The sequence below is a fragment of the Python bivittatus genome, unplaced genomic scaffold, assembly GCF_059951505.1.
Source record: "Python bivittatus isolate LINGU-HERP-01145 unplaced genomic scaffold, Pbiv_v1 ctg000330_np1212, whole genome shotgun sequence".
Classification (NCBI taxonomy): Eukaryota; Metazoa; Chordata; class Lepidosauria; order Squamata; family Pythonidae; genus Python; species Python bivittatus.
Window position 1 is genome coordinate 47,884,855 of NW_028277058.1, and position 26,362 is coordinate 47,911,216.

Genomic DNA, 26,362 nt, shown 5'->3' on the forward strand with positions numbered 1-26,362 from the left:
TGTTGAAACTGTTTCATTAGAATTGACAGCCGGCAAAGTTGACTACCATGACATACAAATTAAGTAGTTTTCTCCTAAAACAGCCAGAGGTAGTTTTACACCAAATATGTGGCAGACTGCACTTCCACAAGATTTGTGACTAATTTTAATCCTAAAATGAGTGGGCTGAGAAGAGTTTCGTGTTTTTGTTCAGCTCCCTATTTGTGTGGTGATACTGATCACAGCTGTACTGATTCAGCTTTTTCAGAACAAACTTTTTAAGCCCTTTCTTTGTGAGTAGCATTGTTTAAAATGTTTAGGATACAACATGTTTAGGATTAGGATTGGAATATAAGAGAAGAGAGCAGAAGCCTTTGTTTTATCCTTGCTCATAGCCTGGAGCTGTTGTGTCGCTTGGAAAACATTGGTCAGTGTTATCACTACCACTTTCCAAGTGTGTTTTCCGAAATGGGTTTGTGAAAGCAGCTACAGGTATAGTTAACTACAGTTCTCATCATAAAAAATAACAGCAAACAGAGGCCTTTGCCAGATGCTTTGCACCCCATTCTGGAAACCAACTCTAGGTGAGCAGTGTGTTCAGCTAGACAACAGGAAACTGGTGAATGTGCAAGAGATTGCTTTTTCTTCTTCCTTGTGATGCAACTACTAATGGCCATCAGAAACCAGCCCTGATCTGAAAGAGAATTGGTGGGAGAGAGAGAAAAGGATTCCCACCCCAAACCCTGTGATGAGAATGTGTGCACGAATGAATGAAGTAATGGATGCATGTATCCACGTGTGTGAGCCTTGAGCCAGCATGGAGTGTGCTGTGTAGATCTGGCCATCAACTTTTAGGTGACCCTATCCTGTTAACTAAACACAAAATGCTGGTGATTGTAAGGAAGAACAATGAAGGTTGTTCTGAGCTGCTTGGAGAAAAACCAAATAAATGCATTACTTTAGAATTTAATAAGGCAATCCTTGTATCATTTGATTTAGTATCCAAGTGAGTATGTTAAGAGTGCTGCTAAATTAAATTTTGCCCATACTGAATGTGACTCATCTGGAGAATGTCATAATGAGAGAATTCACAGTCTAAAACACACACACACATACACACACACACACATCAATCAATCCATCATCTATCTATCTCTTGTCAAGGCACTTTCAGCAGATGAAGTATCTGTTTTCCAGAATCAGGCTTTTTTTTCCTCTGGTCCATGTGGGAATATGTGTTTTCTTTCCTGTTTCTTCTTTCTTGCTTTGCAATCAGCATCATAATTGAATTCCTACTTCTATAATAAATTAATGATTTTGGAAACATATCACTGTGCCCATGTCTCTGCTGCTGTATATTTCTCCAGTGTAATAGCCCTTCTCATGTAGGGCTGTAATAGTATTGTGTTCAAATCTCTAAGGTGATGCCTCTTCAGAAAAAATAATAGTGATAGTGTGTTCATTTTTAGGAAGAGGAGGGATTAGTGAAGTAGCCCTATTTTCTTTACATCATTCTCCAAGCATGTGGAAAATTTCCTCTAACAGGTGAGACTTTCTGCAAAAAAAAAAACAAAAAACGGACCCTGCCCCTGTGGGAAAATGGCGAGGAGGGAGGAGGAGGAGAAGAAGAAGAAGAAAGCGGGGGAGGAATTTTCTGCAAGATTTAGAATCTGGATTTTCCAGAATCCTTATTCTCACGAGTAGCTTCCATGGATGGAAGAAGCTGTTTTCTACAGTTGGTCAACCTTTACACATGAAGAGTGATGTGAGACAACAGGACTAGTAACCCCATCCCCATCTTCCTAAATGCACTTATACTCTTGCCAGTTTCCTGATATGAAAAAGGGCAAATATTCTGATTTCCATAGAAGAAAGGTTTGTGTTATATGATTTACTCAGTATCCAAAGGTAATGTAAAGTTAATTGGAAGTAAGTAAAACATATGTTGTAAAATCTGTTTCACATAACCCTTTGTTAAGGGTTTGCATGATTTTCATGATCACAAGTTCTCACTAGTACACCCTTCTGCTAAGAATAAAGTGCCATCAGCAAGTTAATTTGTAATGGTACTTCCTCATCTTTACTTGCCATTCCAAGGAGATATTAAGGTAATTTCTTGATTTTCTCAATTTCTTTTCCTTCTACAATAAACATTCTGTTGTTATTTTTTTCAATATGCTTTGTATTCTTCTTCTATAGTAGAGTTTCTCATTCTAATGTTTTGTCAGATCTTACCATTATTTTATATCTGGTTACTAAAGAAAAATTCAAACCCAGAGATACTGAATTTGAATTTAAGTCTTATTTTTTATTTAAATGCTTAATTATAAGAAAACATGAATTGTATTTTGATTGATAAGTCTAATTTTGACATACTCATTTTTTGTCTTCCCTTTTAAAAGAATATACACTTTACAGACTTCTTTGATAAGCTTAAGAGGAATAATTCTCATAAAGCCAGTGTCATATTTCCATCCCTGTACTTTAGAGCATGAATTGAACATGAAGTTACACCAAACTGCAATTTTCAAATTCAGCAAGCATAGTTACTAATTTACTAATATACATTTCTATACTGCCTCTTCCAGCAAGTCTAAGTGGCTTACAGTATGTAAAGCTAAATGTATTGATAAAATCACATAAAACAAGCCATGATATATAAAAGCGTAAATATATTTAATAAAAACTACTGATATCTTTAGGTAAGATCTTCCTACCCAGATGCCCTTCTAAAATGGATCATTGTCAAATTTTAAAGGGATGAAAGGGTACAGACGCATCTGACTTCAGAGCTCATACTGTTCCAGAGAGAGGGAGCTGCTGCTAAGAATGGATCTGAACCTCTTGATCTCTTTTGGTATGGGCACCTAGAGGATTCTCACTTTCCTAGAACATGTAATGCAGGAAGACTACCTGCAGAAGACAATTCCACATATAACAAGGGCCCAATAAATTTAGTTACCGAATTTGTTTACCATTGCATTTTTCCTTGGCTGTTTACATCAAAACAAAATAATACATAGATGTATTCAATGGTAATTGAATGGTAATGTATTCAAACTTCCATAGTAAAAAGTGTATGATCAGTAAATAATATTAAAACAAAGGAAACCACTATTAACCCTGGTGTAGCACTGAGGCAGCATTGATTGCACAAAGGGCTTGAAATGGTGGTAGTGCATCCATCCTGGCTGTCCTTGATCTCAAGTGGCTTTTGATACCATTGATCATGGTATTCTTCTCAACCAGCTCAGTGGAATAGAAGTGGGGGACATTGTGTTGGGGTGGATCCTCCAGGGCTAGTTGTAGTCAGTGTTTGGGGGGGAGAGAAATCAAGCCCTAGACCCCTGCTCTGTGAGGGTCCTTGGGCTCTACTCTCTCCCCACTCCTGTTTAATATTTTCATGAATGTCTGGGTGAGGTCATCCATTGCATGAGATGAAGTATCATCAATATGACACTCGTTGTACATCTCTACCCCTGGTCAATCAAGTGATACTGCAAGATGTGTTCTAAGTATTTGGAGGCTGTGAAGATCTGGACGGGAAGGAACAGGCTTAGATTCATCCTTAGTAAGACTGAGTGGCTGTGGGTTTTAGGGCTCCCCAGTACTGAGGACTTTTCATCTTTAGTTCTGGATGGAGTGTCATTCCTCCAGGCAGAACTGGTGCACAATTTGGGAGCAGGTGGCAGTTGCGACTAGGAGAACCTTTGCACAAATTCATTGCATGCACCAACTGAGCTCCACTCACGATCATTCATGCCTTAGTCACCTCTGGTTTGGATTATTGCAACACACTTTACATGGGGCCCTTGAAGACAACTCCAAAGCTGCAAGTGGTTTAGAACGTGGCAGTGTGGGTAATGTGGCATGCCTCAGAACACCCATGTTTTGCTACTACTTCGTAAGCTGCACTGGCTTCTAGTAGGCTTCGAGTGCACTTAAAAGAGCTAGTAATCACCTATAAAGTCCTTCATGATATAGAGCTAGGTTATTTGCAGGACCTACTGTCTCCTAATTCTGCCCCTTCCACCAGATCTGACAGAGTTGGCATGCTCCAGGTCCCTCCTATCGAACAATGCCATTTGATGAGACTTTGGAAGCATGCCTTATCTGTCACAATGCTTGTCTTATGTAACAGCTTCCCTTCCCCCCCAAATTGAGGTGGCCACAACCCTTTTGGCCTTTTGAAAGGCACTGAAGCCCTGGCTGTGATTCTGAGCGATGTTTTAAATATTTTTTATGGGGATGAATGTTAACCCTTGGTAGCTGCTTGTTCAGTTTTGAGGCTGATATTTTTATCTTGTTGTTGTTGTTTTTTTAATTTGCTGTAAGCTGCCCAGAGTTGTTTTGAATTGTGGCCATGTGGAAGGGAGGGAGGAGGGAGGGAGGAAGGATCCTCAAATGTCCTCCAGAAATACTCTGACTTAATCTGTTTCCCCAAAGCAACAAAGGAGTGGACTTCAGGTAGGAGATTATTCTACAGAACAAGTGCTATAACTGGAAAGAAAAAAACACTATTATGCCCCCCCACCACAAGATGTGGAGAACCATCGGAAGTTTCTCCTGAGATAAATGTCTCAGGCAGGTCGATTTTGGTTGGAGAAGGTGGTCCTGTAAGTACCTAGATGCCAAGCTATATAACATCAGAATAAACACATAGACGCTTGGGCAAAAGACTTTACTGTCGAAGATCACATATAGTCCAATATATCATTTAATGGAAAGAAATTATGCTTTTGACTGACCAGTATAATATGCAGGCTTATCTGCTTGATAATTGTATGGTGTTTTTTGATGGTACAGTATAGCCTGCCCTTTCTAACATCATCATTTTGGAATTCTGAGTTGCAACCCATGTAACGTGAGTCATTATATTAAGTTCTCCTTTGCAACTGCTTTTCTTCATTGGGCTTCAGTATATATTGCACCTTTTACTGATACCAATATGGATTATTAAGGTAACCAGGTTTTGAGTAGGAAGCTTTCTGCCCAGTTTAACTGTAGGCAAGGAAAACTGAATGCGAATAGATAGAAATATAGATCTTCCTGGAAACTAAATTCACAGAGGGCCTGCTATGTTGTTATGTGCATGACTGAAACTAATGTATAACTAAAAAAAGAAGCATGAATTTGATAAACATGTCTGCAAATACATATATTAAGCAGGTACACTTAACAGGACATATAGTTTTTTTCTGTGTAAAGTCTCTAAAATAGCTTAATTGCACCATGCGCAGGTGGCTGCAGGCCATTTTCCAGGTATTGAGTTTCAATCCATGCAATTCCCAGCCATTGTGGCAATTGTGATTAATGTTAGGATGGAACTAACATAACAAAGAATTGTAATCAACATCCTAAATAATTGGAAAGAGGATTAATCTAGCTGTTCGTTTATTGCCTGCTGTGAAGAGCATCTGAAAAAGAAATCCAGTGGTTGGTTTTCTGCCGGCTATGAAGATCCAGCTGAGAATTTGCAGCTAACAGCAATGATTCATTGGTGATAAGCAGAGAGTATTCAAAGGCAATGAAGATCTTAGTGTCTATTCAGATTAATAATGCAATTTTCCTTTCCTCTTCTGCTCCTACAATTTTTACATATTTGCTGATAATGTGGAATATAGACAATATATGCAATCATTTCTGTTGCACCATGTAGAGATGCATCAGGCTATGCAGTCAGGACTCTGGAGTCGGCACATAAAACCTTCGACTCCAACTCCAATATTCATGGTACCTCTGACTCCGACTCCTTTAATTATATATTGATATAGGAAATAAATTACAGATACACTAATTATACATTTCCTATATCAATTGCAAGCACACAACATACAAGGCATTAAAATTAAAATATATCCTGAAAAAATAGGTGAATCAAATTATTATCTATGAAATAGGAAATTTTAATATATTATATACAATTTAAATTTATTAGGAGTCAGAGTCGGTACATTTTTACTGACTCCGACTCTAGTAACCTAAGAATTGCTTCCGACTCCGACTCCACAGCCTTGCAACTGTAGTTCATGCTGCATTTTCAAATACTGTATTGTTTGAAATTCTCTAATTCTTCAGATTCAGGTTCTGTAATTTCAGCAAGAATGCATTGGGGAATATGTCTTTCTAATGCTTCTTACCTATATCCTACAGTGCCAGACTTTTATTTATATATATATGTATATCTGTGTGTGTTCAGTTAACAATTTTTTAAAGTCAGTGAAATAAAAATGAAAATAAAGTTATACAGATAGAACAGTAGAATAAAATAATAGAAGTAACAATTAAAGCATTGATCTTCTAGACCAGGGTTCCTCAACCTTGGCGACTTGAAGATGTATGGACTTCACACATCTTCTGGGAAGATGCTGGCTGGGGAATTCTGGGAGTTGAAGTCCACACATCTTCAAGTCGCCAAAGTTGAGGAACCCTGTTCTAGACCATCATTCTAGGTAGTATAAAACTGATTTAGAATCTACACTGGGGACAAGCCATGAGGCTCTCTAACTTTGCTCTGAAATTCTTGGTTTCTTTTACTCTAGAATATCTCTTTGGATCTGAACTGGGGAACTCTGCTTAAATGTCAGTTAACAAACCAGGAAAATAAGCCAGTGGGGAAGTGTTCAGCCCCAACACTTGTTTTTAATTACCTAAACTGTGCAGATTAGAGTTATTGTCCCCACTATGACAATATTTCTGAAGCATAACGTTATTTTACCAAATAGATTATTAACTAATTATGATTTCAGATTTTTTAAGTGGCTGGTCCTTTCATTATTGTTTTTTTAACTTAAAATATATCACTATAAACTTATATTAAGAAGTTTCATTTGTTTGCCTCACTTTAATGATGGATTATTCCTTTTCCAAAGTTAGGAGGGAAGGTTTTTTTTAAACACATGTTCTCTTTTTCTGTACCCTTTCTTCTCTTTAACCAGGGGTTGAACAAATTTGAAGCTTTCTTTGCAAATAGTTCATTGATGTGATGATTGTTGCTCCTTAATCTGTTGCAGGAGAAAATTTTGACCAGAGCCCCTTGAGAAGAACTTTCAAGTCAAAAGTCTTGGCTCACTATCCCCAGAATATAGAATGGAACCCCTTTGATCAAGATGCAGTCAACATGGTATGTAGAGAAACTGTTCTTCAAAAGGAGTTCCTCATTCTAATCCTTGACCTCTGTGGCAAAGTCTGTTCTTCTTACTTGTTTCAGTTGTCCTCTCTTTCCATTTCTTTATTTCTACAGAATAAAGAAGAGGAATATAGCAGAAATGTATGATCCCATGTAGAGATAATTTATAGTTGTATGTCATCTTTCTCTCCATTGTATACATTGTGTTTGCATAATATGCTGAAACTCAACTACAATACCAATTAAGGCATTTTCTGGCTTTGCATTATATATTCAACTGTAAACTAATAAAACAAAGTGGGTTTGAAGAACATGTTAAGTTACAGAAAAACTAAGTTCATATTGTGTGAAGGTAACCCCTTTAACTGACATGGTTTAGCATATAGTGTGCGTGCTGCCACAGTATCCACAGAATTAAATCCCACAGTCTTTCACAGGACTTATTTTTCAAGTTAGCTTGTAAAACATTTCAGCTTTAAAATCTTCAAAATAATTTGGGCTAGGATGTCAGTGGCATTATTATGCCATTTGCAAAATTCCTTGTACCTTTTAGTATTTCGAGGAGATGAAATTGGACTTTTGAGAGTAGTTGTAATATGAAATCAGTTTTCTTCTTGATTAAGAATTCATTCTGATTTGAAAAAATATATGATTTTGAACGGTGTTTGTTCACTGCTCTTGACGGGTCATGAGGTTGTTACCATGTAAAGGGAAAAAGTCTGTCCTTAGCTGGAGAGAGGAATTGTGACTAAGTGAAGGGGGTAACCGAACTTTCTCTGTTCCTACATAGAGTTGTGGTCAAAGATAGGGCTGTTTTTATGTGAAGTCAATACTGGATTCAGACTTAATTATAAGCTATAAGATTTGTTTAGCTTAGCATGACCTGTGAATCTGGCTATCACAATAAACCATGGTTTAAAGCTCAATGTTGGGTGTGATGCCACTCTGTGGAGGCTTATCCAAGTGATTGATCAAAACTGTGACATAGCACAATGTGTGAATTCAGCCAATGTGTACCTTCAGCCTAAGGAGGACTTAGAAAATGCTTCAGTACAGCTAAGTAAAGCTAAAGTGAAAGTGTTCTCTAAGCCTTCCCTTCTCAAACTTTTACTTCCTAGGTTTACTAAACCCTAATCTTCTTCAGTAGGTCAGTATTTTTACAATGGGGTCACAAAGAGTCGGACACAACTTAACGACTGAACAACAGCAAGACTCGCTGCTTATAGCAATTCTACCATGGTCTAGTAGAAAGCTTTGAACATAACCTGCTTTTCCATGATATAACAACAGATGAAATATCCAGATGCTTCAGCTTCATAAAACTCTTCATTCCTTATGTTATCACTGGTCACAATATCTGATTACTGTACACACTCAAAGAATTGTGAATTATTTAATAAGATACCCCATCCATGTGGGGTAACCTAATATCTGCTGAGGCACCATCAGGCTGTTGCAACCTTCAGGCTCTTATTAACTCCTAAAAAGACCATGATGATTTGATAAAATACCAGAATTCTTATTTCTTCTTCCCATTCTCAAATCTTGCTTGTTGCAAAATCTTGTAATCTGAAGGGGCGAGTGATGGAAGCAAAAGCCTTGTTGAACATGAACAGTTTTCTCTTAATAATCACAGAGACATGTTGCTCTTTTCTTTCAGAATTAATGTTGTCAGTACCTTGTATTTTTTCTGCTTTTTATATCAGTAGCGGTGAGTGATTTTTTGCAGGAAAATGCTCAAACGTTTTTAGGTTAACCTAGAGAAGCATTCTGTTGTTATTAGATGCTAATTGAACTGCAGGTGACAAAACGTTAATAGAAGTTGTTTAATGGAAGTTAGTTAATGGAAACTAACTGCCACTCTCCATTTTTCTACAGAGCTATACAGATGTGCCACACATATTTAAATTTTTTGAACTTTTGTTGCATATAGTGATAATTGTTTCTTGCTCTTTGATTGGGAAAGTGCTCCAGTGAGTCACTACCACATATATGGGGAAGTGACAGGGAATAAGACTGTGGTAATTCTATGAGCACTTGAGTGGGATGCTTGAAATTAGGTTTTGTTCAGTGGTTTAAAACATACATACACATTCAGGTGCATTCTTCAAGTTATACAGATAATTAGTTCTGAAGCCATTAGCTTGGAAACTCTCTGGTTCCGTACATTGCACTAAACCATACTGTGTTTTGTTTACTTTGGTTTAGTGTATTGTCTGAATCCAGCCATTGTGGTTTAAATTATGGTTAACATAGGCCATAGCTTAGTGCAATGTATGAAGTCACCTTATATGCGAAGACAGAATTTGCATGTGTTTAAATCCATAATTGCATCATTCACATAAAAAGCAGGGAGATTGTCAGCGTGTCTTCCTAGAGCATCCTCGGTCTTCTCTACTTGAATATTGCTAACTGATAAGAGTCTGTCCTTCATATGGTGGCCAGAGTAGCATCTCCCAGTTGATCGACTCTCAGATCTGCAGAAACTCTGCTTTCATTTGTGTTCTCTCATATCTTGTCAAGAAGCTACAAGCGATTGAATCATTGGGATGGAAGAAAGGTTTCAGATCTCGCCGGCTGGCTTCCCATTTGGTGGGACCAGCCCATATGCTCTTGAGAAAAAAAATGGCAATATCAATGATGCATTACAGAATGTTCAGGATTTCAGTCATTCCCCTCCATTCAACCCCCCAGCTCCTTCCACAACATTGAGCATGCTCATTCCTCTTTCTTACTATGGAGTTTGTTGGGTTTCCCACTGTGGTTGTTTGGGGGGATTGTTCCAGACTTGCTGATAATTCCTCTTGTATGGGCATGGTGCCATTTTGGCTGCATAATGATGAGCATATACTGAGTCAGTGTGTGCATTTGTGCAAGGCTGTTTGGCTTTGACAGCAGTCCCAATAGAAGGTTCTCTGTCATGCACACACAAGCAGCCAGCACAGCCTTCAAAACAGTTTCATGAGTCTTCCAGAGGTTTGGTTGCTTTAACACTTGGTGTGGGAGGATTGTTTTACTGGTGCTAACAGGCTTCATGAAGCTCTCCTCTCAAATACTTTGTATGGTCTTAATAACAAGTACATCAGAAGAATTGTATTGAACTTGTGCTTTACTTTCCTCATCTTTTTCTCTTCTTTCAAGAAATATTCATAAGGACAATATGTAAATATCTTATCAGCTTTCCAGAAGATTGCTTCCAAGAGAATTTTATACAGCTTAGTGCATTTGTATAATGATGAGTGCTGAATACAGATTCACTTTAGCTACAGTGTTTAATAAAGACACATGTTTATTTATTAATTGATATATATTTGCTGCTATGAAATTATATGACCATGGCTATACTTTTAACATTTATACTAAGTATATAGTTGACATGCATGTAATATTCACCTCCTTTTAAATTTTGTACAACGCACATTACTTGTTAAGGAAATAGGCTTTTTGTTAGCTGCTTTCTTGAGATATCCATAGCTAATGCACAAGGTTGTAAATTAATTTAAGAAGTGTGGCAAATTTCCATTGCTACATAATTATGCAAAATCAATGGAGCTTGAGGCTGGGAATTGTAAGTTTTAAGAATGTTGTTTTTAATTAAATGTTAAGAAAGTGTTTTTTTCACTCTTAGTTTCTTGTTAATAAGCATTATTTGCTTTATCAAATAGGTACTATGTACATGTTTTATAGGAATGCCCATAATAGATGTTATGATGCCGCTAACAGGTGTATTTCCCTCTTCTCTTCCCATAGCTATGCATGCCCAAAGGGCTGTCCTTCAGGACACAAACTGACCACAGAGATCCCCAGTTCCATTCATTCATTATTACCCGGGAAGATGGATCCCGCACTTATGGATTTGTACTCACATTTTTTGAGGAGGTCACAAGCAAGCAGATCTGTGCAGCCATGCAAACTCTTTATCAGATGCACAATGCAGAGCAATGCAACAGTGTTTGCGCCTCATCATCATGCAGCATGGACTCACTGGCCAGCAGTCTGGATGAAGGAGATTCCACGTCACTGGCCAAAATGCAGCGCTACAACTCATATGACATCAACAGGGACACGCTGTATGTTTCCAAGTGTATATGTCTCATTGCTCCCCTGCCTTTCATGCAAGCCTGCAAGAAATTCCTCATCCAGCTTTACAAAGCGGTCACTTCTCAGCAGCCCCCACCTTTGCCCCTGGAAAGCTACATACATAACATTCTTTATGAAGTACCCCTTCCACCCCCAGGAAGGTCACTCAAGTTCTATGGGGTTTATGAGCCTATAGTCTGCCAGAGACCAGGGCCTAACGAACTTCCCCTGTCTGACTATGCTCTCCGGGAGGCGTTTGAGCTGCTGGGCTTGGAGAATCTCATTCAGGTTTTTACATGTGTTCTCTTAGAAATGCAGATTCTTCTTTATTCTCAAGGTAAGTGGACTTCTCCTGATCTGATTGTGGTGTTGACTTTTCTTGTCCTCCAAAATATTAATACCAACACATATCGTGATAATGTTGCTTTTAGCACAACATGAAAGGGTGTTTTCTTAAAGAGAGAAAGGTGTTTTGATGTTTTGCTGGGTGGGGAAGGATGTGTCTAAGATTTTTAAAAGGAATCCCCTGTTTGTTTAATTATGTTGATGACTAGTGATTAATGTTGTCTCCTTTGTGCATATATTGATCTTTCCATAGCATACTTGATAACCTAGCATCACTTGCCTCCAAAATAGTACCATCTAAGAAGACAAACAGTGAATATATCAGCAGACTGATAGGTAGATAATGGAGGGAGAAGTTGGACTGCCTACCATATGCCAACCACAGAAGGTTTTTTTGGCCAGGAAGGGATGCATGAATAAGATTTAATAATAATAGGTCACTCCTGACTACAAAAATTACAGGTACCCCCTCCCCTGTGCAACTTTGCCAAAAGAAAAAATCTGAAATAATCTGACAGATTCTTTGAGAACTAACAGTATTACTTGCAGGCACAAGGTGAATACACGGCATTGGTGCAGAAGGCAGTAGCCATCTTCCAAGAAAGCTGTAATTGTCAGGAACATAGAACTCTTATTAATTGATAAGATCAAGGATTTATGCCCCAATATTTTCCTGGTTTTAAATAGCTTTGTGGAGTCACCTGATTTATGTTTTGAAAGCAATTAGCCTTGACAGTGATTAGCTTCTTTAAAATAATTTTAAACATGTAAGTTTTCTTATGCCAACAAAGAATGTAATGAAATTTGGTGGATGGGGAAGGAATGGCTCTTTCAACAGCTTCAGAACAGTAATGTTTTGAGACTGATAAGGCAGCTTTCTAGGGAGCAGTAACAAAATATGATTGGCACAAGATTGGTGTCAGAGAAGGATAAATTAAATGGTTGGTTCTGTATACACACAGTATGTAAGTGAGTCCACAAGTAATCTAAACAAGAATGCAGATGTTTCTGACCTTTTCCTTTAAGCCCTTCTCTGTCTATGAGTATTTAATAAACTCCTACAACATGATTTTAATGATAGTATATACGGTCCTTCAGCAGAGCTTCCAAATCAGTTTATAAAACAAGGTAATATATCTATAAAATATAATAAACTCGCTAGAAGTTTTTTTCTAAATATATTAAAAATTGTCAGACAACAGCAACAACAAAAAACATAATATTGCTTTTAGTTTGGTCGTTTCCCTTCCAAGAGCATTCTGAAATTTTCTGGAGTTACTGTTCTGATGGAAATGAGGGGAAGATGACATTTCTGGCATCCCCAGATGTCAATGCCCTGCCGAGAGGTTCTGCAAAACCAACAAATTGGATTTCCACCCCACATCATACTAGGGGACTGGGAAATACATGGGTATCTTTACTCTTCCCTTATAAACAAAAGGTGTCTGAAAGCAATTATGGCAACTCCTGTCCTCCTTGCAGTTTCTTTAATGCAGTAGTGATGATTAGTGTAGGGTAGTCTTCCCCAAATGGTTCCCTCTATATCTGCAGCTCCTAGAATCCCTGGCCAACAAATCATAGGCTGAGATGCATCAGGCTGAGAAGATTGATTTAGGATACTGTATTTGGTGGAGTGTGTGTTTGGTGACTGGCTGACAACCTGAGGCCAATTGAAGCTGGAGTGCAAATCCATTATCTTTAATGGAGGACCATGGGAGACATGCATTTCTATGCTAGCTCAGAGAGTGAGCAAGAAAGAAAGAATGACTCTCCTGTGTATTGTCAAAGAGGACTTTAAAAACCTTGGTTACATTATTAATGGTTATGTGTCTGAAATGGCTGAGATAATCAAGTAGCTTTTTAATTTTTTTTAATATAAAAGTTTATTTTCTTCTGGCTTTTACTGTTTTTGGGAAGGATTAATTAGGTCAGAATTGAAGAAAGATGGGGATTGCCAGGGTCCCCTTTCCCTGCCATTGCAAATTTCAATTCCTGCCTGAATGCTCATCAAACTCTGTTTCCGTGCTGGAAGCTTGGTTACGTACTCTGATGTAGATAAGGCATAAACATGGATAATATATTTGAGAAGTGGTTGTTGTTGTTTTTTCTCATTAATGCTCCCCCAGCAGAGAGATAATGGGAAGCCATATAGCTGGTGATGTGTAATATTTACATGCATTTCAAATTGAACTGATCTGTATTTTCTAAGGTCATACTTTAGAGGCATTCCCTGCAAAATCAGTTGCTGAAGTAATCTTTAAATTACAGTGGTACCTCTACTTACGAATGCCCCTACTTACGAAATTTTCGAGATACGATCAGCTCCGGCCCCAAAAATTTACCTCTACTTACGAACTTGCCTTGACTTACGAGCCATTTTCCGCCCGTTCCACGTGGTCCGTGGCCATTTCCCACCCATTCCACATGGTCCGCGGCCATTTTTCCGCCCGTTCCACGTGGTCCGCGGCCATTTTCCTCCCATTCCACGTGGTCCGCGGCCATTTTTCCGCCCGTTCCACGTGGTCCGTGGCCGTTTTTCCGACCCTTCCACGTGGTCCGCGGCCGTTTTTCCGACCGTTCCACGTGGTCCGCGGCCATTTTTTCCGCCCTGCCGCGTGGTCAGCGGCCGTTTTTCCGCCCCAATGCGTGGTCCGCGGACGCCGGAATGGATTAACGGTAATTACATTGAACCTTAGGGGAAAATTTACTTCAACTTGCGACCAACTCAACTTGCGATCAGAGTCATGGAACGGATTAAGTTCGTAAGTAGAGGTACCACTGTATCTCTTTCTCAAGCGCCCGTTTGGAATGTTTTTGTTAAATATTCCACTATTTTATTTTGAACCAGACACATGGACTGTCAGGCTAAAAGCCTGGTGCCTAACTTCTTGTTGTTAGTCTTGCTTAACACATCTGTATTTTATATATGGGTTGGACATGAGCTTAAACTGTGAGACTTGTGTGCTCATTAGTCAAAAAAAGATACTACAGCTATAACTATTTAAGCTTCAGAGAGTTATACCATTAATACCATGAGTCTCTGGCTACTTATTTGAACTTCAATTTGCCATTTTCCGTCTATAAACTAACAGAATTCGTTGAAATAAAATGCTGGCAAAATAATTGTGAAGAAAGTACTTGTATGGAAATGTGCTTCAAATAAGTTCCAGGGGTTAACCTCTGTAGTGAATTCTCGTTCTGTCTTAAAATGAATTTACATGCTAGATGCGTCTAAACATTTCATAGCTTGCTTTGAATGGCAGTTCTAGAGTTAATAATTTAATCCATTTTAAACAGGGAGTTAACTCCCTACACATTAAATCAAGTTAATAAATGGCTATTACAATGTGTGTCCTGTGGATTTAAAAATTGCTTTGCAGTTGCCATCTGCTGGGCATTGAAATATTCATGGTTTTTTGAAAGTAATGGGATTTTAGCAGCAATTCTGTTTTGGGTTTCTTTGTTTAGACTATCAGCGTCTGATGACGGTTGCAGAAGGGATCACAACCCTGCTGTTCCCGTTCCAGTGGCAACATGTGTATGTCCCCATCCTTCCAGCCTCACTCTTACATTTCCTTGATGCTCCTGTACCTTACTTGATGGGTCTCCAGTCCAAAGAGGGAACAGATCGGTCTAAACTGGAACTTCCTCAAGAGGTAAAGATTGCTTGCGTTTGATTAACAGCACTATTTACAGTGCCAAGGGTTTGGTTCCCTGGATTAAGACTTGTTGTGTTTTCTGATTGTTTACTTTGATGCAAGATGGAAGTTATTTTTTTTTTCTATCCTGCCTTTCTTATTTTTATAAATAACTCAAAGCAGCGAACATACCTAATATTCCTTCCTCCTCCTATTTTCCCCACCACAACAGTCCTGTGAGGTGAGTTGGGCTGAGAGAGAGTGGCTAGCCCAAAGTCACCCAGCTGGCTTTCATGCCTAAGGTGGGACTAGAACTCACAGTCTCCTGGATTTTAGCCTGGTGTCTTCACCACCTTGTGAATGCAAAACAGACAAGTGTCAAAATGTAGAGCCAGGCACCATGATTAAAATCTCTCCCCACTTCACATTCCCAGGCAGACACACAGGAAGGTTAGTATAAGAAAAATTATTGCTGGGAAGTAAGAGGCCATATGTACAAAGGGGTCTTAACAGTACCCCATGGTCTTGTCTTCTACTGTATATATGTTAATCTTTAGGTTTAAATCCTGGGCCTGTTTTGTTCCTGTTTTCCCAGCCTTGAAGGTTTCTGCCATCTGTCTGCTTATAAAATGATTCTCTGGCATGAAAATCAGAAATTCCCAGTTCACCAGCTTCAATTCTTATAGCAAGCCCATGGGTTCCACATTAGAAATTCTCTCTAGGCAAGGGGATTGGAATAAAGTTCTTGTTTTATAAAACGTCATTAATGTTTTCATCTGAACCACAGTATAAATTATTAGGGGCAGCAGGCTTAGTTAGCAAATAATAACACCTAAATCCTTGGATATGTATTTTGACTTCAGTTTCTCTACAGAATAGAAGTGGTCAAGTTAAGAAACCATTACAGGCACAATCAGAAATTTGGATGTGATCCTTTGACATCACAGCAAGGGATTGGTTCTGTATTTAGTAATAGCTATATTATATTTCCTGCATTAAAAGCTGCATGGCAAAAGATCTTGGGATAGAAGTATAATTTTGACCTTTATTCATATGATCAATTTATATCCTGGGTTACAATTTGAAAATAGAAGGTACCACCCCACGCCACCCATTTTTTCCTAACTCATGGACAACAATAAGTATTAATATATTAGATCAGCTTATTGATAATGAAGCTTTAGATCATTTAAATTATTGCAAGAGGAATTTGGACAGCCTGAAACTGCAGTTGATTCAATACACAATTAAAGTATCTGATTTGACAATCAGATACATTAGCGGGGTCTAAAAATCCCAAATTACAATCAATATTGGAACATGCTTTAGATGATTCTCAGTCTACAGTATACTTATAAACAGTATCACTATTTATAAAGAATATCCTTAAGTTGGAGATTAGTTACTTCCAAGAACTCTGGAAAAAAGAGTTGCATATTAACAATTTATTTACTTATTTATTAAATTTGTATGCCGCGCATCTCCCCCAAAGGGTGACTCTGGACAGCTCACAATTAAAACCAAAAACCCATGAACAATTAAAAAACATTTAAATAATTTTAATTAATTATTAAATAATTTTAATTATTATTTAATAATAAATAATAATTAAAATTAATCCATTAAAAAGTCAAACTGTAAAACGGATCAATCCTTAATGGTCTTAAAACATTAAGTTTGTTTCTTATGATCTTAATATGAGACTATAAAAAGGTTTTTTTTCATGTTTATTGGAAAACTCAAAGGGTGTTTAAAATGAGTTGGGTTTTACTTCCTTATGTTGAAAATGAAAAATGAATGAGAGGACACTTGTTGATATAGTTTGGCCTTATCCTCCAGTTGGCCTGCTTTGATTTCATATCTGTAAATGTGTTAATATGGTGTTGCAAAGGTCAGTACAGGAAAAAGATGTGAATGTATTTTTGAATTATGCATCAAAAACTTGGAACCAATCACTGAATTAACAATTAAAGGATTATTGAGCGTGGGGTGCTGCCAAAAAGATGACTGTTCAATCAATCAATTCAATTCATTATGATTATAGACCAGTACAAGCAGAGTGCACTGTAAATATATATAAATCTATCTTAATAGATAATAAATGAAATAGAATTTAAGACGAAGTTAAAATACGTTCATAAAACAACCTAACTAGCATCTATGAGTGAGGTCTGGGATGCAGTCTATATTTTAAATTATAAAGTAAACATTAAAATCATAGAAAGTATAACAACATCTAAAATTATTTTAAAAATGATAATATCTAAAATTTAAATGAATTACAGTTACATAAAATGCGTTTGGCTAGCGGAAAATTGGCCCATCAGGATCTGGTGGATCTTCTGTGCTGCTGCACAAAATCTATCCACATGCGCTGTAACAAAAGGCAGTTCACCTCTGAGCAGCATCTGCCCATAGGCTGCATCAGAGTAACCAGGATATCTACTAATCAGAGGTAGGACGAATCTGGTTCTAACGTTTCGATAAAAGGAGCAACGAAGAAGAACACGTTCTGTAGTTTCCTCCGGAATCAGGGGCAAAGCCCTTTAGCTAATGGTACTTTTTTTATATATTTACCATCCAATACTGCAGTGACATCGGGCAAAAGAGAACGCTTTCTGATGGCTGGGTGTTTCTAGCTGTGTATGGTAGCCGGCAGCAATGATAATATATCTGTTGTGTACTGGTGACAGGAAGGCTAGGGCCCTCCCTAGATCTCTTTGCTGTTCCGTATCCTTTATCCTTTCCTTCAGGGTTTGTTTCACCTGATCATATTCCATCTTAAGAACCAAGAAGGGAGAGTAGCCTAGATGTAAAAGTTTAGATTCAACAGCCTTGACCCAAGTGGACTGAAAATTCTCCTGAAGAATTAATGGTGTCAGGCCTTGAGGATAAAAGTTAAGCTTTAACCGATGGTTTATAGAAACTAGACACACTCTTGACTCAACTTTTATCACACCTATCTCCAATCGTAAATATGTGTGGGAGACGCAAGGAGGTATCTGGAGAGCTGCTCTGATGAATTTAGATTGTACCCCCTCCAAGGAGGTGAAACAAGAAGCTGGGGGGGCAACCAAAGTCCCATAAAGAAGCTGGGCTAGTGGCTTAGCCTGAAAGAGCTTAAATGTGGTTGGAACATAATATCCTCCCTTAGAACAGAAACATGTTAGGAAGGCATTGGCAGATCTTTGTCCAGTAGCAGCAGCACATTCACAGTGGGCTTTCCTCGAGCTGGCGGCATGCATGACTACTCCTAAATACTTAAAGCAAGTCACTTGCTCTATTCTGTGGCCATTTATGCTCCATGGATGGAACTTCAGCCTTTTGGCAAATGCCATAATCTTGGTTTTCTGATAGTTTATTTCCAGGTGATCATTGTTGCAGTATTGGACCAGAGTTCTCAGAGCTCTTTTAAGGCCTGTTGGTGTTGTGGAAAGAGCTACAGCGTCATCTGCATAAGGCAGCAGGGCAATACTGCAATCCACTAGTTTAGGGGGATGGAAATTTGGATTGTCTAGATATCTCACCATACCACTGATGTAAAAGTTGAAAAGCAGGGGGGCCAAAATGCATCCCTGTTTTACCCCCTTTTGAGTTTTACCCAGCTTCGAGAGAAACCCTTGCACATTGCACCTGACCTTAAGAGACATATTAGTGTATAGGGCTCTGATGAAATAGAGAAGCCTATAGTTCAATCAATCTTTGATTGTCAATATATATTTACTTTGTGTTGATGACTGATTGTGTATCAATATAATGAAAAATCTGATCAATATGATATCATATGGTCAAGATTTAATGATGTATTTAAAAACTAGGTTGAATGATTTCTATATGTAGCATAGTATGTTGTTGTTTCCTTTGTGTAATTTTGTGTGTGTCTTTTCTCTTTTTCATATTTAATATTTTTTCATATTTTTAAAGTTTAATGCAAACTTTAAAAAACAGTAATATCTAGAATTTGCTGAATCTTCCTCCTTCTACAACCTGTGAAATCATTGAAAGGTGTTGGAGAAAGGTGCTGTATTTACAGATGAATTATAGATAAAACCCAACACATTGCACAACTCTAATAAATATTTTATGCTACAATAAACCTGGTCCTTATTGAGGGTTTTGGGGATATGACAGAAGGATTTGCCGTATATTCAGATAAAGGTTTTAGTGAAATCTGCACGAATTTAGCAGTTTACAGTATATTATCCCCTCCTTTTTTACTAGCTGCCAAGATGAAGAGGTTAGAGATACTTGCTTTTGATTAGTTGTGGCTTTTTTTAACCAACATGTGCAGATTCTGGTTTATTCTCCTCCTTCTGTATCAGAAGCTATGATTTCTTCTTGACCTTCAATTTCTGATTTTTCTGGAAGAGACAGTCCAGGGTTCCTAACTTGTGAATCACAATAAACAAATCATGGAATGTACTTCTGTGGTTTGTTTAACTGCACCATCAGCCAAATTAGATTTTAGAAACAACTGCATCTGTTTGTAAATAGAGGACCGTAGTAAATCCAGTTAAATAAATGTTTGGTTGTACTACTTGCTCTGGGTAGTGGTAGTTAAGGATTACAGCTTCTGTCTTAGGAAATTATTTGGACTTTAATTTGCAAATCCTTGCAGTTATTAATTTTTGTCGAAGCTGTTTTTACACCCACTGAGACTGCATCTTCTCAGATGAATATATTTGAGAGGCATCAGGCTAGGGAAAACACAACTGGCTCCACAAATAAGGGGAAGAAACTGGAGATTAAATTCAATAGTGGGCCTTTTGAAACAGCATTTCAGCCTTTAGTCTAGGAGTGCCAGGGAACAGCAGTTCTACCTTCTTTTTCTTGCTGAGGACCAGATGCTAGCTTCAGGGGCTAAATATAAAACCACTTGTGCATTCTGGATAAAATTCTAACAGCTGGTCATCGGACATTCTTCAGGGTGCTACTCAGCCATCATGTTGTCATGGGGTGCTTTTAGAAGAGATGATCTCTTCAGATTTTCTGGGTTCAAATCTCATTTCGCATTTTTAGAATATTAAGTAGGGTTTAACAAGCCTTTGAAATGAACTCTTGATAGATGGTAGTCTATTTAAACTGAAAGAGGAGAAAGAATTACAATACTGCAGACAATTTTACTGTTGCTCTTGCAAACAGATTGCCTTTCCCCATCCAAAATAAGTATGGGAATCCTAGAGAACTGAATTCTACATATAGCCCATCAAAAATAACCTTGGAATGCTGGATTCGGAATCCTTCATTGCTTCATGATGTGTTTTAAAAATATTTTCCAACATTTGAGCATCCTCAAATGTTGGCCTTTAATTCAGGTTATAATCCTTTCTCCTCCTCTTAAAAGCATGTTCTCAAATGTGGAGTTCTTCAACATAGCAATGAAACGTCCATTCAAAGGCGAACAAGAATGAGTTGCCATCGCCTTTGTAAATCTGTAGGTTTCATGTTACACTTCTTCAGGTATGTTTATTTGTTTATTTATTTATTACACCAATTTATATAGCTGCCCATCTCACCACAAGCAACTCTGGGTAAGGTACAACAAAGCTAAAAAAGTCAATAAATACATTAAAAATATAGAAGTCAAAATAAAACAAAGAATAAAAGGATGTTAAAAAATAAGGGAGCCACCTCACTAATTCCCCCATCCCCTGGGGTCCCCAGTTTCAGATGTAAATATAGGGACTCAGCTTTTTGGGAAAATAAATTTGCTTCAACAGTCAGTTCACTTAACACAGGCAAATCTTGACCAGTGGGTTCCAGATACAAGTTCAGCCTAAAAGGAAGAGTTAGTCTTTTCCATGGTATCCCTCTGCATCTGGGCTTTCACTGATTGCTATCAAAGCCCTTAATACATTTTATTCTTCAGTCCCAAACAGAGGTTTATACTTCAGAGAATCCATTCAAATATAGTGACAGTTCGCCTTATTGTCAAGCAACAGCTTAGGCAGGAAAATTTTGATTTTACTAACAAGAAGCAAATGATTTCCTTTATACTTACAAACATGGCAAAAGGATATTTGGGCCAAATTTGAATAGCCCGGCATTGGTTCCAATCAATTTGAAAGAGTTTGAAAATATTTAATTTGACATGTCCTCCAAGGATTTTCTAATAAACATTTTCCTTTGTCTATTATGTTCCAGGTATATTTGCTATTTTTATTTTATTTTTTTGTAATTTAATTATGATGTAACTTCTTTCTGCTTTACCTCTTTACAGGGTTAGAGTGCTTTTTTTTTTTAATTGATCTAATGCCCTTTTGATTTGTATCCCAAATTGGCAAGTACGTAATTCAAAAAGAATAAAACCTGCAATCTCTGTAAAAAAAACCACAGTCATGAGAACAAAAATAAATTAAAAAAAACCCAATAGTAGACATGGGTCTTATTCTAGTTGCATGAACATACAAGATAAAACTGCTATAGGCATCAAAATGTGAGCAGTTCTTCTATAATGCATCTTAGTGTGGGTGATTAAGATACATGAGCAAATTGAGATTTGCAAATGATGGTAGTTTGATCACCCACAGGCTGCACTCATATATGGCAGTAAGTGAGAATATTTCCTTCTGGTTTATCCAGAAATGAGCATTGCTTGGCCAGTAACAGTGTCACATGTCAACTAAGAACTTCAGTTTGTTCTTGACTTCTGATTCCAGCTTGTTTAGAGAGGAACAAGCCAGAGATCCTGATTAATTGTACATCCTAAATAAGTCATGGTGGTATCCAGGTTTATTTAGCTGCTCCAAGCATAAGGAGCATAATACTACTAATCCTTGAATAAGCTAAGATTATTTATAATACTGGATAACTGGTATCTTCAGAGCCATACAGTAATGTCAGTAATTACCATACAAACACTGAAAGGTGTTCCTTTTGTTTGTTCTTTGTGTTTTTGCAATATTCCTGCAAGGTAAATGTAGGTTGAATTTTGAGTTTACCAGTACTATTTGCTAATTTGAACAAGAAGGGGATTTTATCCTACATCCTTGTATCTACACATTCAATTCTCTGCGTAAATATATAAGAAGTAAAACTCCTCTGTTGCAAAGCTGGTTTATTGGTTTTTTTTTTTTTCCAGGCCAACCTCTGTTTTGTGGATATTGATAATCACTTCATTGAGTTACCAGAAGAGCTTCCTCAGTTTCCCAATAAGCTGGATTTCATCCAAGAAATCTCAGAAGTTCTCCTTCACTTTGGGATTCCCCTTGAGGGTCGCCATCATTGTAGCGAGAGCGCAACCAAGTTAAAAAACCTTGTCCTTAATGACTTGGCCAATGACAAAAAGAACGGAAATGTGCCCAGCAACACCATCAACATGTATGAGTTCCTCAAAGGCAATGAGACAATTGCTCGCCTGCATGCTTTGGCAAAGAGGACAGGAGTGGCAGTAGACAAAATGGCTATTACTGCTTCTCTGGCAGAAAAAGAAAGAGATGTTAAACTCCACTGTGATGAACAGGAGCTGAAGGACTACAAGCTGAATGTGCAGCTCCGGGAGGTCTTTGCCAACCGCTTCACACAGATGTTTTCCGATTATGAAGCTTTTGTCATTCAAGCGGCACAAGACAGGGAATCCTGGCTGACCAACAGGGAACAGATGCAAAATTTTGACAAAGTAAAAGAAACCAAAGTTTTTTCTTCTAAACTAATTTAGATGCCTTGTCTTTAGGATGCCCAAAGCTCACTGTTAGCTCATATAATGCTACATTCAATCTTCCTCTAATTAAAAAGATTTCTAAGTAAGGTTGACAAAGACCTTTGCTTTAAGTTTTTTGTTTAGAGACATACTATCAGTTGTAGAAGATACGTGGATCAGATCATCCAACTAGCATGACTTGGTGGAAGCTAATTTCATGTGCAGTTATTTTGATTGCAAAAAGGGCGAGAGGAACAACAGTAGAGAAGAAATTTCAATCAAATTTGTCTAAACCAAAGTTGGTATCAATTTTTCTCCCTTTTGAAATGTTATGAAATATTAGGCTGTTGTTCCTGCTTACCTTTTTTTAAAAAAAATGTATTCTTGTTCATGGGTGGAAAGGCTAGTAGGATTTGCAAAGAGGTTTAATTCTTTCTCTTTCAGAAAACGTTTTTATGCAGTTTTCCTGTGATCCAGTTAAGGCTCTCCTTTGTTGAAGGATTTAGCCCTGGATATTTAGCCCCTAAGAGAGCTGTCCAGCTCCACCTGTGTCCTGTTCATGTTTGCAATCAGAGTGACAATAGAACAAATTCACACGCTCCCACCCAATTGGCTTTTGGGTGAATTGAGTGGAACATGCTTCCCCCATTACAGTCATGCTCCTTGTAGCCCACCAAATAATTATATGGTGACTGATGTGAACATAATTTACATGGGAAACAATATGGGGAGATATCTTTTGTGCACCATCTTCTTCTCTGAACTGTCGTGTGTTCCCCATTCCAGCTGGTTGCTGCTGTGAAGAGTTAAAGCTGATACTGACTGGTAGGTTGTCAGCTGTTGCCTGCACCATGAAATCCAGCCTCTATTGATTTTTCCCTATTGCAGTTATCTTTTGTTATTGGACCTTGCATATCAGCAAATAATGAGATGAGAACAAATGATGTAACTGCCTTTGTTTCATTTTGACTCCTCTCTCTCGCTCTAGGCTTCATTTCTTTCAGATCAACCGGAGCCTTACCTTCCTTTCCTCTCCCACTTCATTGAAACCCAAATGTTTGCAACATTCATCGACAATAAAATTATGTCCCAATGGGAAGAAAAAGATCCATTTCTCCGAGTGTTTGACTCCCGAATTGAAAAAATGAGACTCTATAATGTCAGGATTCCCACACTAAGAACATCGACATACCAGAAGTGCAGCACATTAAAAGAAGCAGGTATTGGTAGATTTTCTACGTTAAATTGCTTTTTTAATAAAGAGGGAGAAAAATAGCCTTATTGCTATTTGGAAGTTATATTGCTTGAGTTAGGATATTAGGATTTTCACTAGTTATTTGGGAATAGTAACCTTCTCTGGGTTGATGTCCAGAAAGATGCCATCTCTGTAAAGGTATATTTAAGTCTCCAAGTGAATCTAAGAAGGCGGGGATATCTGAGTTGGGCCTTGTTTATTATTTTAAAGTATTTTGACTGTTCTGTTCCATTCTTCTGTAAAGTTTTCTAGTGGGGTATCTATTATCAGTACAAGCTAGGTACTTCCTGCCACAGATTTAAAACTAAATGATCTAAAAATAGAGCAGAAGAAACCTCAGCTTTCTCCTGGGGCTGCTCTTTTAATTGGTTGGTCTCCTAGGGCTGCAGAAGTGTGCGGTTAGTGTGCCAGTGCCAAATTTGGGACCCATTTTGGGCAGAGGTTGGGGAGGTCAAGGAGTGAACTGAATATCTCAAATCATTCAAGTTCAAATGATGTCTTTTTATTCCAGGGATGGGAAAAAGCAACCTGGTTAGGGGCTCTAAGGGATTAAATTAATTTCTCCCAGAGACTAACCAGCAGTGATTCCTGACTCTGCTAGCAATAATGGTTAATCAATGGAATGCTGCAATGTTTCTCAGCCTCAGCAACGTGAAGAGGTATAGACTTCAACTCCCAAATTTCCTAGGCTTCTTCACATTTCTGAGGTTGAGAAACTTTGGCGTACTGTATTTTATGCCAGTTGGAAGCTTTCAAAGATATGCAGTCAGAAAACACATTATAACAATTAATTACTGATAAGCTGTGGCAAAATTACGATTTATGTGGGAGTCTGACATCTTTTCAACAGCTCAGGACCATTGTGCAATGAGCTAGGAATCCCTGACAAGGATCTCAAAATGCATGATGTAGCTGAAATCTCACAAACTTTGGAAATCACAGTTCGAGATCTTATATGAGCTCAATAAAATTTCATGCAAGATTTCAAAATTTCAAAAATTCTATTTTAAATAAATTTTGGAGGACTGTATACATTTAGGGGTGCAATCACCATGTTGCCTATCCCTGATTCACATAATCAGAGTAGTTTGATTATGTAATTTGATTAAACCAATGGGTTATGGGAGACTTCAAGTGGCATACAATTACTCTAAATAAATAATTCATCAATAATTGATGGCCAAGGACAATGGACATATTGGTTGGAGATTGTGAAAGAGATTTGAAATCTGATGGATTTCAAGGGCCCCAGCTTGGAAGGAGCTGTATTTAAACAATTGGCTCTGAAATTATTTCCCTTTACACATTGTCTTAATCTAAGGGGGTGACTGTACTTGAAGTGATATCAATGGATAGGTCTAATTGGCTGGGGCTTTTCTTATTGTAAGTATGCTATTGAAGAAAGATGTTGAATTTCTCTCTGTTGTGCAGCTTCCTAAATTTATTGAAAGGAACTCTGTTGGAGGTGACCTACAATTCTATTTCCTTTGGTTCCCCTGACTTGAAATTCTTGACTGTCCAACAGTCTTTTGCCTGACTTGTTTATTTTTGCCTACAACCCCAATGATTTGTCAGGAATGAAAACATTCCCTGTACTTTCTTTTTCGCCATCAAGCCTTCCCAAAACCTGGAATAAGTTCATCCATTAATGGCTATTATTTTTGCCTCTCCTGAATGAAATGATAAAATAATACTCCAGGTGGGCAGGATCCAGAGGTAAACATGATATGTACACACGTAGGATTTCTCTGTTTAAAAGAAACACTAAACTTTTCATACAACTGTTTGTCTATTGCTTTCAGCTCAGGCCATTGAACAACGGCTGATAAAGATGGATCACACTGCAATTCATCCACATTTGCTTGATATGAAGATAGGTCAAGGCAAATATGAGCAAGGTTTCTTCCCCAAACTTCAGTCAGATGTGTTGGCAGCAGGACCTATCAATAACAAGTAGGGTTTGAAACATATAATCATCGTAGTTTATGTATAGCAGTGTAGTGATATATACTATTTCCTTTATTTACTGGGAAACATAGGTAGTCTGTTCCTTCCCCCAAACTATTACGCCTGGTGCTTTTCAGATGTTGGACTCCCAAAATTCCCATCCAACTATAATTACAATTCCAATATATCTGGAACTGTCAGTTTGAGGAAGACACTCTAATGTACTTTCTGTTTGGTTCCCCAATGAATATCTAGAAATGTCAATGAGGGCAGCCTCTGCCCTTATATAGATCATAATAAGTAGCATATCTTACGTACTGCCCTTATGTAGATCGGTATAGAGCAGTGTT

The 26,362-nt window shown here is 37.9% G+C and overlaps 1 protein-coding gene across 4 annotated transcripts in view; it reads left to right on the forward strand.

Moving 5' to 3' along the window:
* Positions 1 to 26,362, forward strand: part of DENND5B (DENN domain containing 5B) — a 116,370-nt gene that overhangs the window by 54,098 nt on the left and 35,910 nt on the right. For all 4 annotated transcript variants that reach the window (XM_088141189.1, XM_088141191.1, XM_088141190.1 and 1 more), the window contains 6 exons: positions 6,993 to 7,102; positions 10,859 to 11,525; positions 15,002 to 15,189; positions 22,253 to 22,789; positions 23,799 to 24,030; positions 25,868 to 26,018. In XM_088141189.1, coding sequence (XP_087997315.1) covers positions 6,993 to 7,102; positions 10,859 to 11,525; positions 15,002 to 15,189; positions 22,253 to 22,789; positions 23,799 to 24,030; positions 25,868 to 26,018 — 1,885 coding nt within the window. The remainder of the gene's footprint in view (positions 1 to 6,992; positions 7,103 to 10,858; positions 11,526 to 15,001; positions 15,190 to 22,252; positions 22,790 to 23,798; positions 24,031 to 25,867; positions 26,019 to 26,362) is intronic.